This window comes from Callorhinus ursinus, unplaced genomic scaffold (genome assembly GCF_003265705.2).
Source record: "Callorhinus ursinus isolate GAN/ISIS: 27379988/994484 unplaced genomic scaffold, GSC_fseal_2.0 scaffold2, whole genome shotgun sequence".
NCBI lineage: Eukaryota > Metazoa > Chordata > Mammalia > Carnivora > Otariidae > Callorhinus > Callorhinus ursinus.
Genome location: NW_027397064.1, coordinates 99,328,089 through 99,344,275, shown reverse-complemented (window position 1 = coordinate 99,344,275; position 16,187 = coordinate 99,328,089). Strand labels below are relative to the sequence as shown.

The 16,187-nt window shown below is 55.9% G+C and overlaps 1 protein-coding gene across 3 annotated transcripts in view; it reads right to left on the bottom strand.

Annotated features, from left to right (window-relative positions):
- Positions 1-12,652, bottom strand: part of STEAP3 (STEAP3 metalloreductase) — a 62,048-nt gene extending 49,396 nt beyond the window's left edge. The window contains exon 1 of one of the 3 annotated variants that reach the window (XM_073885083.1): positions 12,512-12,652. In XM_073885083.1, coding sequence (XP_073741184.1) covers positions 12,512-12,605 — 94 coding nt within the window. In that variant the 5' untranslated portion in view covers positions 12,606-12,652. Of the gene's footprint in view, positions 1-1,176; positions 1,352-7,520; positions 7,774-12,511 lie in introns of those variants that run through there. The other 2 variants (XM_025857337.2, XM_073885105.1) reach the window with 2 other exon arrangements.
- Between the last annotated feature and the right edge of the window lie 3,535 nt (positions 12,653-16,187).

The following is a 16,187-nucleotide window of genomic DNA, read 5'->3' as shown; positions in this document are numbered from 1 at the left end:
CTGTGGGAATGAGTAATAGCTGGTCACTTGGTCACATGCGGTTCTGGGGTGGTCTGCTCCCTTCCGCCCCGCTTTCCTTCTGCCCTGCTGAGCCGCCCAGACTCAGACTTTCCAGCCTCTTATTCTCAGCTATTTCTGCAAATCCAGGGCCGCCCTCTATCCGAGATTCCAAACCACAGCAGCACAGGTCCCAGGCCCTCCCTCTCTCTCTGGCTGAGGGTCTAGGAGGCAGGAGGAAGGCTCCACCTGAGTCTGGGCACCCGGCCCTCCGATCCCTCACGGCTGATCTGAGGAGGGACAACACAGAGGATGCCGGTCTCAAATCCGGGTTTAAAAGCTGGTTTACAGCCACACACATCTTAATTGGTGCATTTCTATTTTCTCTGTGGGCATTTTTCCTTTCTGATGGACTCTTACAAACATTTTACTGTTATATTTCTTGTAATACTGCCTGGAATCGTTATTTAGACATCATAAAAAAATCATTATATTTTTAAAAGAAAGGCTGAGAATTCCTACAAAAGAGAGCACAAAAAGCTCGGGCACACACGCACAAACACACAAAAGCCAATCCACACACAAGTACACATACGTGCCAGTTTAGCGTGACAGAAAAGGGAGGTCTATCACTACACTGCTTTGCAAAATAGAAGTGAATGAATAATTTATAGGGCTCTTTACAAACATCTAGATTTCTTAATCATTCTAGAAAAATCCGGTTCGATTACTTACAGCAGCAGGTCTCTGCTAAACCAACCCAGAAATGGTTCCCAATAAGTAAAATTTACAATTCCCAATGGGCCAGCCTTCCACAGACCTGCATCGTAGACATTAACATCTTTTTTTTTAATACACCAGAACCCACAAAGCCATTGCTCCCACTAACCGAAGGCACCCTGTGCGATAAATCCTCGAACGCTTTACTTTGCAAAAGGTTCCTGACTTAATGTACAGATGATCATATTTCCCATTTTACTTTGGCAAGAACTCCATTTCACTGCGCTCTTTGTGGCCAGTTCCAAATTAGGGGCGCCTGCACAGAGGCCGCGAAGCTCTAATACTTCAGACTCCCCGAGATGCCGGGGCACACAAAGACAGCCAGGGGTTGGTGGCACTGGTAGGAGAAGTGCACGTGCCACCCGTGCCGCCATGGATCTCTGCCGTCCCCAGACTTACCGACAGCGGGCTGCTGTGACATCCGGCCCACGCCAGCGTCTGAAGCCTGAGTCCCTTGACAACCCCACCGTGATCCAGGCCACCGCTTCTTGCTCGGGGCTCCCTCTGATGAATGAGCAGCCCGACTTTGTCTTTGAAGTTGGGGCTCAGGCTGCCCCTCCAAGGCGAGGGACCCGCCAGGCAGCTGCCCGCTCAGCCCACACTCCAGCTCCAGGCCACAGGCACGGGCTCCTGGACCGGGAGTGGTGACTGAGGCTCAGTTATGGATGCACTATGAGAGAGCCACACTGGCTGGTACTTCCTGTTTGGGGAGGAAACCTCACTGGTGATAATGTGTGGCTCAGACTCAAGTGTCCTGCCTCAGGAACAGCAAAACCCAGGATGCATAAAGTGAATAAATGTTATCCAGGCGGGGTGGAGGCTGCCTGCCCACGTGTGTGTGTGTGTGTGTGTGTGTGTGTGTGTGAGAGAGAGAGAGAGAGAGAGAGAGAGAGAGAGAGAGAGAGAAAGAGAGAGAGACAGAGAGGGAGGTGCGTTTACTCTTTGGGTTACAAAGCCAAACATAATGGCTGCAGAAAGTGGCAATTTATCAATCGCTGTGGGGGTGATTTATTGCAATTGCCGTGGCTGTCATCGGCCTCGTGATCATTTTCTCAGCATTTTTGTGCCAACAAAGGCTCCGTGGTCGTCTGTATTTGCTGGTCGGTGCCCACAGTGGGGAGAAGGACAGACAGAAAGACCCGCAGACAGGAGACAGCGTTGTCACAAGGGCGAAGCCTGGAGAGGCGTGTGCCTGCCTGCTGCTGACACTTTTTTTAGGAACCCTGGAGGCCACCTTGGCAACCCAAAGGGAGCCCAGAGGTTTGGAGGCTTTTTTTATCATCCAAGTTAATTATACCATGTCCAGTCTTAGGACAAGTATATTCAACTGCTTTCAACTTGTTTGAAAACTGGTGATCTTGGAAAATGGTAGTTTTGAGTAACCCTGTTCATTTTAAGAACCAGAATATACACCACTGGGCTCTGGGCGGGTTCACTGTTATTACAAGCGGCAGAACAGGGCATGCACGGTTGTCTGACCGCTGAGCCCGTCCGTGTCCTGTCTCTTGGGCCAGAGAGAGATATCTCCTGCGGGCAGGGGTAGTCTTGAATTTCCCCGAGTGCGCACAGCCGGCGCGTGACCTTGCTCAGATGCCTTTCCTTCTCTGCTCTGATGATCTAGTTAAACAGTGAACGTGAAAGCCCCCGAACCACATCTTCAGACTGCTTGGGTTCACACGTTGCCTGTGCTTTGCTGTGGACCACTCACTGGACCACTGCTGTCCTGGAATCTTCTTCCTCTGCTGCCTGCTGGTACTTTGTATGGTCACTCAGCTTCCCGATGAGACTGTAGGCTCCCCAAGGGCAGGGACCTGGTGCCCTGTAGCCCTATGCATCCTCACAGCCTGGCTCATGGAATGCTGCTCACTGGGAGGCCCCTAGGTGCCTGGGGGCCCATGAGGGCTCAGGTAGTGCTCTCAAACAGTAGCGAACACAGGATCATGGGTGAGCTTAGGCTGCGGGTTTCGGGCAGCTCCAGCGCCCCCAATTCAATAACTGGGACGGGTCGGCATTCTCTGTCATCATGGCTTCTGGGGGGGGTCTCCCATGCCCTTGGAGAACCTGTACTGTCAGGACCTCACTCTTTCTTTCTTTTTTAAAGATTTTATTTATTCATTTGTCAGAGAGAGAGCGCACAAGCAGGGGGAGTGGCAGGCAGAGGGAGAGGGAGAAGCAGGCTCCCCGCCGAGCAGGGAGCCTGATGCGGGGCTCCATCCCAGGACCCTGGGATCACGACCTGAGCCTAAGGCAGACGCTTAACCGACTGAGCCACCCAGGCGTCCCAGGACCTCACCCTTTCTTATCAAAGTGATCCCTCCAGGTGTGAGTGGATGGGGGCACGCCCATGTCCAGGTTGGCTGTGATCCCCAGTGTCCTGGGGTTTTCGGTGAGCCCTCAGCTGTGCCCTGAGCTCCTCCTCTCCCTTCGTCAGACACAGGCATGCTAGACCAGAACATTCAAGAAGAACTGTAGCAAAGGTTACAGGAGGACAGACAGGCCCAACAGGCAACACACAACAGATCATTGTCAGCCCTCCAAACCAGGAACACCCGGAGGGCAGGGCTTTCCTGGATAGAAGTCCTCAACCCCCAACACAATCCTTGGCTGCCCTGCCCGGCACAGGCTCTCTTCCTTCCCTTCCAGTTCCAGGCACCACCTTATTTCTGGCCAGCTTGAAGCCATCTGCGTGGACCAACCACAGGGGGCCTTGTCCCACCTCTTGTTGGGGCTGATTCACTGGACAGTGGGGACTGGCTCCCCCACCCTGGCCCATGTACAGGCCTGGCTGGTCATGCCGCCCCGGCACAGGCCCCTCGCAAAGGCCACCATAGTGATGCTGCAGGTCACCCTATCTTAGTGCAGACTCCACCCGTAGGACCCATGTCACGGCCAACACCCTCCCACTGTGTGCCCTGAATGATTCACCTTCAGAGAGACCCTCACCCCGACTGCCGGGCATGCTGGCACCTCCTGAGCCCACCCTCCCCACAGCCTGATGGCCGTACCACAAACAGACATTACAGTCAAGGGTCATCCAGCACAGACCCCCGCACCCCGACTTTAGGAGACCTGCTGTTCCCCCGGGAAACAGAGACCACCCCATTTACCAGTCCCCAAATGCCTTTACATTTCCCTGGGATTGAGTTTATCATCTTGGGGCTGTATCTTTTACAGTTTAATCTAACCCGATAGCTCTGGAAGGTTTAAGAATGTGTTGGCTTACATCCTACCTAGCTCCCAGGAAGCAGGAGAAAGGTAGGAAGAATTTACGGCCTGATAGCAGGACAGTTAGCGTCCACCTGTTGCACGTTCTGCCAGGTGCTGACTGTGAAGAGCTGTGTAAGTAACTCTCCAGGGACCGCATTCTGCCTCTGAGGGGGAGGGAAACCTTCTGCCCTGGGATGAAGTGATGAGCAGTACCCGATCCCACCCTGACAGCCTGCTCAGCCTGAGCCGGCTCTGGATCCCATTAGCCTTGGAGCCTGGGCCTCAGTGCTGCTAAATCCCGTCACTTCTATGCAGAAATAAGTGGAGGCGGCAGGTGTTTTGCAGGGTTGAAAATGACAATGGACACTCATCCCACCAGAAGCGGGACTCCATCTTGAGTGCCTGGTACCCAGCTGGTGCTCAGGAAATGCTTGTTGAATGAATAAATGAGGCAGAATTTGGACAAGCATGTATAGTTAGTGGTTAGGAGCCCCAAGCTCGGTGGGATGAATGGATTGAAGCCTCCTGTTTCCTTGAGAAAGTTATATGGTTGGGAGAACAATACTATCTACCTCCTAAGAGAGTTGAAGGTTCAAATGTGCGCACAGGGATAATGCGCTCGGCCCAGGGCCTGGCATGTGGGGAACTGAACGTTCAGGGATGATGACTGTCATTTCAGGTGTGATCCAAGAGGTGCCCGTGGCATGCCAAGGACGTGAGGGGCAGATGTGCAGAGGTCTGGGCAGGCTGGGCAGCTGCAGAGAGCAGCCGGAGGAGGTGAGAATTCTGTAGTTGAATGTTTGAAAACCACCTAGAGTGGCCCATCCCCACCCCTCCTTTCTTCCCCTCTCCAAGGTCCGTAACCCCCACAGCCTGCTGGATTGGGGCGGGGCTGGCAAGGACAGAATATGAGTGGAAAAAAGAGGCACACACCCCTCCAACCCCCAGGAGGGATGAAAAGAGCCAGCTTGACCTTAGGTCTTAAAAACTGCTTAAAAAGGCAAGCTTCCTTGTTTTAAAACCAGAGGCCCATTCTCGGTCCCGGTAATAAAAAGCAATTTCAGGGAGGGCTCATCTGACGCAGCCTGGCCCGCCCCGCCAAGGAAGTCATGGCCACTATACTGGTGGTGGTGGGGGGGGGGGGGCGGGCAGGAAGGGGCAGATCCAGCCATAGGGAGCCCGGACATCACTGCATCACCTGCTTCCCTGGCCCTTCCCAACATGCCTGAAAATCACCCCGGCCACTGAGGTGTTCTTTTGCAGGCTGGCCAGGGAATGAAGCAGGAGCACAGACTTTTCTCCCAGTCTGGAAGGCAGTGGCCAAGACAACAAGCTGGGAGCCTGGAGGCCTGGGCCCGTGGCCAGCTCTGCAACAGAGAAGAAGCCACTCTCTGGGCCTTAGCCACCTTCTCTAGGGAACTGAGGGGCTTGGACTAGAAGAGCAATGAGCCTAGAAGGTCCCCAGCCTATTAACGCTCAAATCCCGGGGGGAAGTGGGAGGGTTCTGAGATTTAATTTATTGCACTCCTAAAACTCAGCACTTCGCACAACTAATCCCCCAGGCAGGCATTACTGTCGCTGTTATCTAGAGATATCAGGTGCAGCATCCTCAGCGAGGTTTTACAGACGAAGAAGGGAGTGCAGAGAGTTGAGGGCTTGGCCAAGGTCACATGGAAAAGAGCTGAGCTTCTGACTCGGTTCCAGGGGACCGCGAAGCCAGAGGCTCTCACCTACAGTCAGGCAGCTCCACTGCTCAGGGGCGCAGCTTTGCACTATGGTCATTAACCCTCACTTTTTAATTACCTGGAGCCCTGCCCAATACTCTGATAAGCGCAAGGAGGGAAGGGCTATGGGGCAAAGACAGGACACATGAACTGGAGAGCAACTTACCTGTTTGGCATCTCTAGGCTGGAGAGGGCACACCTGTGGTCCTAGAGTGCCCACAGGTCCCGGGGAAGTCAGCGGGCTTGGGACTAGCTGTCCCGCCCTCTAGTGAACGGGTGGCCTGGGCTGAGCTCCCTGTCGGCTCTGAGGCCAGCGTCACCCCATGCCGACTCCTAGGTTGCCTGGCTGAGCCCACCTGCCCATCATTCAAGGCCTCCTTCAGGGAACCTTTGGTACCCCAGTGATGCCCTCTACCCCGCTAAGGCCATTTATCCATCAGACGATGATCAAGCACCTGCTCCAAGTGGCCCTCCCACCACCCCTCGCCCCCATCCCCCGCGGCCAGGAGGGACAGGGAAAGGCACAGAGATGAGTAAGACAGTCCTCCAGGTGCTCCCGGCTGGGTGCGGGGGGGTTCATGCAGACTCAGCTTCAGTCAGCCATGGAGAGGACCTAGGCATTTGTATTTTTAACAAACCATGCAAGTGACGGAAGGGACACACCCATGTGAGACCCTTTGCTCTTGTGGACATCCTGGACCCCAACACTGCCTTTGTTGGGCTGCCACCTCTGAGAACACGCCCTGTTTGTCCCACTAGCAGGCTCCCCTGGGCTGCCAAGTCGGATAAATCTGGGTACAAATCCCTATTTCGACAACTTCCTACCTGTGTATCTTTGCCAAATACCCACACTTTCTGAGGCTCAGTTTCTCCACCTGTAATGAGATGATAGGGGTGCCTTTCTGCCCTGAGGATTAACTGGGACAGTGTGTGCAAAGCAAGCTGCCTGGCACAGATAAATGCACAATAAATGTCTGCTATTAATTATATCATCACTGCACTCTGATGGACAGAAATACTTCTCTGGGGCTATTTCCAGAACCCCACTTCTGGACCCTGTTTCAGACGCGGTCCTAGACACCTGGGAGGCCTTTCGGTGCCCTCTGCCAGGGCTCCAGCAGGACCTGCCCGCATTTTCTCCCTGGTTTCGGCCTCTTGGCCCCCAAAACGACATTAGCTCAGTACCTTCCCCTTCATCTTCCGAGTGCCCAAAGTTCCAACCACACCGCTGTGGGCAACCTTGCCCCCAGATTTCGGGGAAATGGTCAGGAGGGTTAAGTTTGCCAGGCAAGAGCTCGGCGGGCAGGGGCGAGCAATGGTCAGCCTGGCCTCTTCCAGTTCAAGGTCGGGCGCCCCCGCCCTTGTCGCCGGCTCTGCTGGGGCGGCGAAGCGGCTCAGAGGCCTGACGGTAAGGTCCCGCCCTCCCCGGAGACCGGCCGGCCGGAGCCTCGGGGACCCGGGACCTGTGCCCTCGGCGGGTCCGCAAGGCAGCCTGGGTCGGGACCCCCGCTCTCCCTCGTCCCGCCCCGCGTGGGGCGCCCCCGGCCCTGCCTCCCCACCCAGCGCACGCGGCCGGCGTCCCCGGGGAAGGCAGGCGCGCAGAGTCGGGGACCGGGGATCCGGGTTCTCTGCCGCTGGACGCACGTGGCTCGGTCCCCGCGGCCCGGGTCGCCTGCAGATGCGTGGCGGCGCCGGGCCTCCGAGCGGCGGCGGCGCGGGGCGCAGCGGGGTAGCCGCCGGGGATCCCGGGCGGGGGTCCCGAGCGGGGCGCAGCCCACAGCCCCGCGGCGACGCGGCGGAGGGGTCACTCACCAATCCGGCTCGCCGCTCGGAGCCGCGGCGGCGGCTGAAGGTCCGCGTTGGAGGCGGTGGCCCGGCCCCGAGGCTCCTCCTCTCCCCGCGCCCCGCCCGCCCGCGGGGACGGACCTGCGGGGGAGGTGGCCGCCCGCCAGCCCGCCGCTGCTTATCCGCCTCGGCCACCTCCCCGGGGACCGCAATCGGGGAGCTGCAGGGTCCCCCATCCCCGCCTGGCCCTGCATTCCCAGCGATCGCCGACCGCCGACCGCCGACCCTCCGCCCCCCGCCCGACGTTCAGAGCCAACCCGCCCACTTCCTGATCTGCGTCCCCTCCTCCCTGCCGGGGCTAAAGTGTGCAGAACTCCGGGCCGCCACAGCCAGGACAGTGAGGGCGTGGAGGCCAGGTTGACTTCCTTAATCAGAGGGACGCCTCAGATCCACTGCCATTTTGTAACCGAGGGTGATGGTCGGTCAGGTTTGCACACAGGGTAAGAGGCCAAGGTGTCAGAGTGGATACTGCTTCCTTCCTTCCTGCCGCTGAAGCAACAGGCAACTGAGGCCCCTTCTCAACAAGGCGGCATCCAAGGCACTGTGGTCCTGGTACTTTTCTGTCCCTTGTCCAGGCATAGGGTAGACCTTTGATCCTTTCCCATATCCTGAGGTTTCAAGGCCTGGGAGCTGGTGGGGGGGGGGGAGCGCTTGGGAGGAGCTGCTGGGGACAATTTGCCTTCCTGTCTAAACTTCCGAGGCCCCCACACACTCCCCTGCCCCTGAGAAGGGTGTCCCCCAACACTGCCTGCTGCCCTCCCTTGCCCCATGTGGGTGGGGGGGTCCCAGCACAGCAGGGAGGCGGCTCTAAAGTGAGAATATGCTGGGGGTGTCTTTCTAGAGGTTTGGGCACCCATCTGAAGCCCTTTCTCACCTATAACCTCACAGCAGGTGCTCCTGACTTATTCCCCTTCCTTTATAGGTGAGGAGATGGGGGCTCTGGTTAAGTGGGCCACCCTTGGCATTAAGGTCACTCATCTCCTGGGAAACTGATTGGGGTAGACCCTTGGGACTCCATCTAGAAAATGCCGGGGGGGGCATATTCCACCAGCCCCTGATGAGGAGCTTTAGATTATTCCAGGGAGCCCTAATGGGCAGGGGAGATAAGCCCTAGGGAGGGGTTATCGGAGCCCTGAGGCCAGACTCAGGGGACTGGGCCCTACAAATGGACCCCAAAGAGCACAGTAGGGGGTGAAGAGGCAGAGTTCTGACCTTCCCCATGGTGGTGGGAATGCTGCTGTGAAGTGCCTCTTCTCCCCACTCCCACCCCCGCCCCCCTTAGATCCGCCCTTGAGCACCTGTGCTTGCTCACCTCCACAGGTTTCCTCCTGCCTAGAATACCCTCTGTCCCCAGCTCTCTGCCACCAGGCCCCAAGGCCCAGATCCTCTCCTGCCTCCTTTTGCTCCACGCTGCCCTAGGGCAACACCCTCTCTGAGCTCCCGGCTCAGGGAATCCTGCCATACCACACAATGTTCTTCCATGTGCCAGGGACCCAGGTGCCCAATGCCTGGTCCCTGCCCTTGGATGGTGGGTTGCTGCCGCAGTGGGTTGTAAACTTTAGGAAGACAGGAACCAGTTCCTAGCCCCCTTTGGTCCCCCCCCCCCCCCCGCCACACACTAGGTGCTCTTTAAATATCTCTGGCTGATGGTGATCTCTGAGCATCCTTCCTGCAATGCTAGGGAGCAGTACAAGGAGACTGAGCTTGAGGAATGGGGGCACTCAGAGGTTTTCCAGCCTTCTTGGAAGGACCCTTGGACCCGTCCAGCATCCTTCCAAAGAGACCTGGTGGGCCTCTTCATGGGGCTCCCCATGAGTTGGAGAGAGATAAAGGCTGGCCTGACCGAGGACTATAGAGGGAGGAACGTCCTAAGGGGAGCATGAACTTCTACAAGAGAACATCCAGGGGCCTGAAGGAGACAGGGATGGGGGAGGTCGGTGAATGCCCTCCTGAAGGCCAAGAACTTAAGTGGACAGAGCACCAACTACTCCGTTGGCCTTGGTGCTTTGCTGGTCTGTTTCCCCCCAGGATTGGGAGAAGCTTAACTGGCAAGGGGTCTGGTGTGGGTGAGGGTTCAGGAAATGTTTCCTGAATCCTTGGAGGGCCACACTTTTGGAAGAGCTCTGTCCTGATCTAGCGGGGAGGACAGTGCTTTGACATTGGCTGAGGACCTCCTCTGTGCCAGCCTCATGTCTGATCAGGCCAAGGGCAGAGCAGTCAGAACCATCCTTTTGAGATGTTTGGCAGATCGTGTTACTTCTCTGCTCCACCCCCCGCCCCCATCCTTCCCTGGTGGCCTCCTCTCTTTCCCTCCAGTAGATTAGGCAGGGTCCCCAGACAGGCCACAGCCCTTGCTGTTCCCTCTGCCTGGCCCCTGGGCATCCCTGTGCCCCCCCTTCCTCCTTCGGGTCCTTGTTGAAATATCATCATCTCCGGGAGACCGACCCCATCATCCCTCATCCCTCATCCAGGTAGCATGTCCTGTTTCTTTTCTGTTTTTTAAAAGCGTTTCTCTCCTAACATGCCATAAAACACACTTCTCCCATTTGTTGTGTATCAACTGTCTGCTCCCACAGAAATGTGCACTCCCCCAGGGCAGGAAGTTAGCTCTGCCTCATTTACTTCTGTATTCGCAGTGCTTGGCACATAGTTGAGTGAATGTAACCCCATACTTACCCTTCTTCACCTCCTTCAGCATCTCTGGGAAGCTTCCTCCATTGGCTCTTGACCCCCTCTGCTGTCCTTGCTTGCCTGCCCCAGAGCTAGCGTGGTGCTGGGACAGAGGAAGTGCCTGGTACATGCACTCCTGGATGTCTGGGCCTAGAGTTGCCGAATATTCTCTTTATGAAGTCCCTGGTGTCAACCTCCTGAGATTGCCCTTTTCTCTGAAGACAAGCCTAGCCCTTTGGCTAGCAGTGTCCAGGAAGAGAATCTAGGTTCACCTCCTTCTTGGGCCAGAGAGGAGAAGAACGATGTGCACTCTCAGCTTCTTGGATTGATCGAGCATTTATAGGCTGGGACAGAGCACATCCATTTCACAAAATAAACACCCTAATTGACTGTGAGGAGATGGCCACGAGAAGCCATGTGCCCAGCGTACTCTGATGGTTGGGAGCCAGCCTGCCCTTCCCCCCCCCCCCCCCCCCCCCCGGATCTAGTGCCGTTGGGCTGGAGCCCCAGCCCCAGGGAGGGTGCTCAAGCCTCGGGGCGCAAGGAACTGCTCTCTCTCATGAGGGAGGGAAGGAGGTTGCAATTCAGGAGGGCGATCCTGACGGTGATCTGGGCAAATGGAGGAATTTCTTGGCCACTGAGGTGACCCAATGGGTAAAAGCATATGGGAACCACCCAGAGCTGAGGTAGCGGCCGATGGTAGGAATAGTCTGTGAGGAAGAGGCACCGAATGCAGAAGCAAGCTGGCAAAAGTGTGCTTGGGGCCTGGGATCGAAGTTTACAAACTCTGTCACCACCTGGCATCTCATTTCGAACCAGTATTGTATGGCATAATAAGGGTGGCTTCCAGGGCACTGGGACCCCCACCTCAGTACCCCTGAGCTTAGTACTCTGGCATAAGGCTGCCCTTCTTCCAGTCTTCTGTTGAAACGTGAGCCCTCCCGAGAGGAAAACTCTCTCAGCTCAGTGGAATGAACTGTGCATCCACAGGAGATTTAACTGTGGCCAGCGTAAGAATGTGGAGAAGGTTCTAAAGGCAAGTGCTAAAAGGGGAGTATGGATAATGGACTGGGGATGGGGTGGGTAGGAGCAACCACTCCTCTAAGGGAGCTCACTAGCACATAGTAGGTACTTAACTCTCTGTGTATCATCAAGTGCCTTGGCTTGTGACTAGACTGCTGGTGGCCAGTGAGAATGTAGGAGGCTGGCCCAGTACCTCCAGGGAACATTCAACGAGCCTGCCCCAGAAGTGGGTCCTCCTTGTTGGTCTATGGTAGAATTACTTTGCCTTTAAGTTGGGGGACTTTGCAAAGGCACACAACTAAAGAAGTCTGGGTTTTAGTCCCTTGCTCCAAAGGTGGTGCGTGTGATGGCCTCAGGGAGGGTTTAGAATTAACAGAGTCTCGGCCCCGCCCCAGATGTCCTGAATCCGAAGTACATTTTAACAAGATCCTCCAGAGATTATGTGCATGCTCAAGTTTGAGAAGCCCTGGTCTATGGTACACATGAAAGCAGCAACTCCTTGAACACCTGGGCCACGGCTGATGATCAGGAGCCTATATCAGGCTACACTCAGCCTCACCGGGTGGCACTTTAATACTGTCCCCTTGGCTTTCTCAGAGGTTTTTATCAGCCAAACGTCCTGACTTAATCTGCTTCTGAATTTTTATAAATAGGGTGTAAATGACTCTGTCCCTCACAACACTCAATGCCTATTATACAAAGCTCCAAGAAGAAAAATGTAAGGTTAGTATGCTTACTCCTTTCCAGTAACTGATCTTATTTCTCTTTTTACCATGGTAACTAGGATACTCAGGCCCATAGTCCTGACTATATGATCCTCATTGAATATATTTAAGTTCTACTTTATTTTCCCCTAGTCCATGATTTTTTTGGTGTCAAGTTTACCATAAGCCTTGGCATTAAACTTTTCACTCTTAAGCTATCGTTTTAAGTTGCTTTTGGAAAAGGCCAGTTGTGTAAGCAAACTAAATAGGAAAACACCTGGGTGCTGCAGTGGCCAGTCCTTTCTCCCCCCTCGGCGGCCATCACCCTTTCATGGCAAGAGCAGGGTCATGGCACGTCCTCCGCTGGAATTTTGAGAAGCGGATGGAGGGCTAGGGAGAAGGGTGTGCCCTTGCACTTCAGCCAGGCTGAAGTGAGTTTCTTTCCATCACTGAGGAAAGAAAATCCCACCAGCTTGGGGTCACATGGGGGGAGATCATGATAAGGTGCTCACCCCATGCCCCTCCCTGCTTCCTCTCCGTCCCTCCGCACGTCTGTCTCACCTGATGGGGGGTGCAAGGTATTGTCCTTCATGCCAGGGGACTCCCCACAGCCTGGGGTGGAGGGATCCTGCTCACCAGAGGCCTCAGCCGCCATCTCTGCACGGGCTGCTCCTTCCGCTGGGTGGTATGCTCTTGGCTCACTGAGTGCCGGGGGTGGACGGAAGAGAGAGTCAGCTCCCGGACTGGGATTCAGAGAGTCACCGCTGTACAGGGCAGAGGTGGGGTCACTGACCTCAGGCTCATCTACAAACACACCGTGGTCAGCAGCAGAGATAAGCCCTCCCCCCGCCCCTGCCCCTGTGTTTCAACCTGCTCCCTTCTGTTTTGTGCGTCTTGGTTCTCCAGGAAAGGCGAGGTAAGGCAAATGACATTTGTTGAAGTCCCACCTGGAGGCCAGCACCCTGCCATGTGTAAATCACCCCATATAAGCCTCACTTACGGGGTTGCCAGGTGAATGGGATCGGCTCCATTCTTCAGATGGGGAAAGTGACCTGCTTGGCCTCCCGCACTGAGGCAATGACAGAGGCCAGACTCCCGGATCTTTCTGCTACCTTTGCTTTGCTAAGTGGAAGGCTCCTGTGGGCAGTGGCCAGCACACCTTCGTGATCCCCTTTAGTGCCCAGGCCTGGGGCCAGCGTGGTGCGGGGGCGGAACAGGGGCAGTCTGTGTGGTGCGACCAGAGGGGACATGAGCCATGGAGCAGGGTTCTGTCCCCAACACTCCTCACTGTGCCTGCCGTGCCTAGGTGAGTTTCCATCAGCTGTTCCCAGCCTCCACAGGGGCGGTGGCTCCACGACCCTGTCCCCCTGAGATTTGCACAGCCTGGAGCAGGTCTGTGGAGTGCCAGGTAGGCTGCCAAGAGCCTGCGTCTCTCTGGCGTGGTGCTGGTTTTGCTGGCGTGCACTCGAGTGCGTCATCATCCTCAGAGCCACCCTCAAATGTTTGCTGGGCCCTGGCAGGAAAGGTGGATATCAGGTGGGTGATGGCCCAAGAGCTGCGGTCTGTGCCAAGGGCCAGGAACCATAGTCAGCTGGGCACAGCGTCTCCTAGGAGGAGGAGAGGCCCGGGCTTGGTCTCTGGAGGTATCTGTAGGGTAAAGAAACACGCTGACCTGGATTCAAATGTGGTCTCCCCACAGAACCTTGATCCCCTCAGCTGTAATCCGAGAGAATACACCGCCTCAGGTGGTGTGAGAATGAAGTGAGAAATTGCCAGGAAAGTGCCTGGTCCTTCGTAGGTATTCAGTAAAACGTTGCCAGCCAATCTGAGAGAAAAAGCAAGTGTGTTCAGGGAGAGGAAGACAGACCACTGAAAAAGCCAGTTTCATAAGAAATACACTTCCTGGCCGGCCCCTTCTTCCCCCTTGGAAAAGTCTTCTTCTTTGGTCCTGTGTCCTGATCTGGATCCTCTCCTCCGCTGAGAAGTGCTCAGGGAACTCTTTCTCCTCTGAGCCCATGGCGAGGAACCAGTAGGCAATGAATGCTCACCACCCCTCCCCTGTCCCCTGTCCCAGAGGTCAGCAGGTGCCATGGCACCCTAGTCTGGGAGCCAAGTCTCCTGACTTGGCCATGCTCCACCTTGGAGCTGACCATCAAATCTCCCCTTGCTAGGCTTCCCACTCCTGCCAGCTCAACACATCTGTGAAATGGGGATGATGAAGTGGGAGCAGTAAGCTAAGGACAGATGGTACTCATGTTAAGTCCCTACCTCCCCTCACCTAGATAACCTTGGCTCCCTGTCCTCTGCCACAATCAATCCCCTGGGCTTAGGCCAAGGGTTGGACTGCAGACTACAGGCCCTACCTACCCCTTATCTAGAAGCAGGGTGGGAGGCAGGGTGAAAAGAGAGTCCTAGGACCCTGGGTGCACTCTGTCCCTTAGGCTGGCCGGGGCTCGAGGGCTTGATTTGCTAGCAGCAAGGTCCCGTCTCCCCTCCCCTCTCCCATTCAGGGTCACAGTCTTTCCTGAAGTTCCAGAAACCCTCATTCCCCCAGGGTGGAAAGGAGGATGGGACCCCTGTCTCCCCACTTCTGCTCCAGGCCCATCTGGCTGCTCTGATTCTGGAAGTTGTTCTGTGAGGCCTGCAGTCTCCTGGGCATGCTCTCCACTTTTGCTGGGTGCATGAGGATGTCAGCTCCCCTGGGTTCTGGTTCCAGCTCTGCCGCATCTGCCATGACCTTGGCCAAGGGCCTTCCCCTCCTCAGACTTCCATTCCCCCAGAAGTAAAATGCAGTGGGTTGCAAATGCTCTGAGGAGCCTGAGGTCTCTGCAGCTGCCTTTGTGGGCTGAGGGCCTGGATCAAGGGTGGGTGTGTGTCCCATCCCTTATCTAGATCAGGGTCCCTCTTACTTATCTATAGGTGGGATCAGGTTGACCATCCCTGTGTTAAACATCCCAAAAGTCCCCTCCACATCTATAAGATTCTCCTTTGGTTAAATTAAGGCCACTGAAGAGTAGGAGAAGATTGGAGGTGTCAAGACTCTGCCTTCCCCAGGAAACTGGAATTTCTGGTGGTCGCAGCCGAAGGCAGTAGACAATAGCTCCTGAGAAGGGTTCAGGGTCAGCAGGTGCTGGGAGAGGGGAGGTGCAGGCCCAGGGTTGGGAGGGATGGGGCAGGGGCTCTGGGTGCCCTTTTGACACTGAAGCCCACAGGGCCACATCTCTCCTGGTGCCCTTTCCTAGAATGCAGCGATGCCTGAATGAAATAATTGGCTACAAGATACACGTATACAGTGCTTATGCAAATTTATGCAAACAACATGCAAATACAGCTGGCCTTAGGCTGGGTGCCCTGGGATGGCGGCTGGTGGGGGATGGGGTGCTTCTGTCACTTCTGACTTTGCCTAAGGCCTCTGAGGACTTCACAGGGAGAGGCCCACCACTTTCCCTCTGCTCTGCACTGTCCCTTACAGTCCCTTCTCAGTGGGCTTAGGCAGGAGACCAGCAACTGTGGATCAGCCGCCCCCCATGCCTAGGCCCCACTGGGCAGGAAGATACCAGGGGTGCTGAGGGGACACCAGAGAGGTAGATTCCAGGCACAGATGGTCTGGTTTGGGTCAATGTCCTCATTCCATAGGAAAGGACAGTGAGGTTTGCGTAGTGCGGTGAATTTCCCCATCACATAGCTGGTGGAAGGAGAACCAGAATTCAGCCCGAGGCTGCCCGAGGCTGACTCCATGCCCTTTCCCCACTACTTCCAGCTCCAATGTTGTGTCTATCCCCCCCCCACCACGTAACTAAATGCCCCGCTGTGTGTGTGTGTGTGTGTGTGTGTGTGTGTGTGCGCGCATCGGGCCACATAGAGCCTCCACATCCCTGCAGTGGGGCCTAAACCCGCTTAACCTGTGAGCCCCGGGCCATCCTTCCATTCCCAGACCCAGCGCCTGGCCCTTGGCAGGTGCTTTGCAACTGTTCTCGTGAAGGACAAGGATGGAAAGCGTGCCTATAAGGTGGGTATTTGTTGCTCTTTTCTTAAGTCAGCCGGTGTCCAGGCCAGACCACACCCTGGGTGGCTTTCTTGCTGCAGAGAATGGATGTTCTATTAGCTGGTCATTCCCTTGGGGTGGGAAATGAGGGGGTCTCAGCACTGGGCAAGGAGGTGCCCTCTGGGCCTGGGGAGCATTGGCCTGGCAGCTCAGAGTTCCCGCTGACTGAGCTGCACCTGTCCCCCCAGCCCC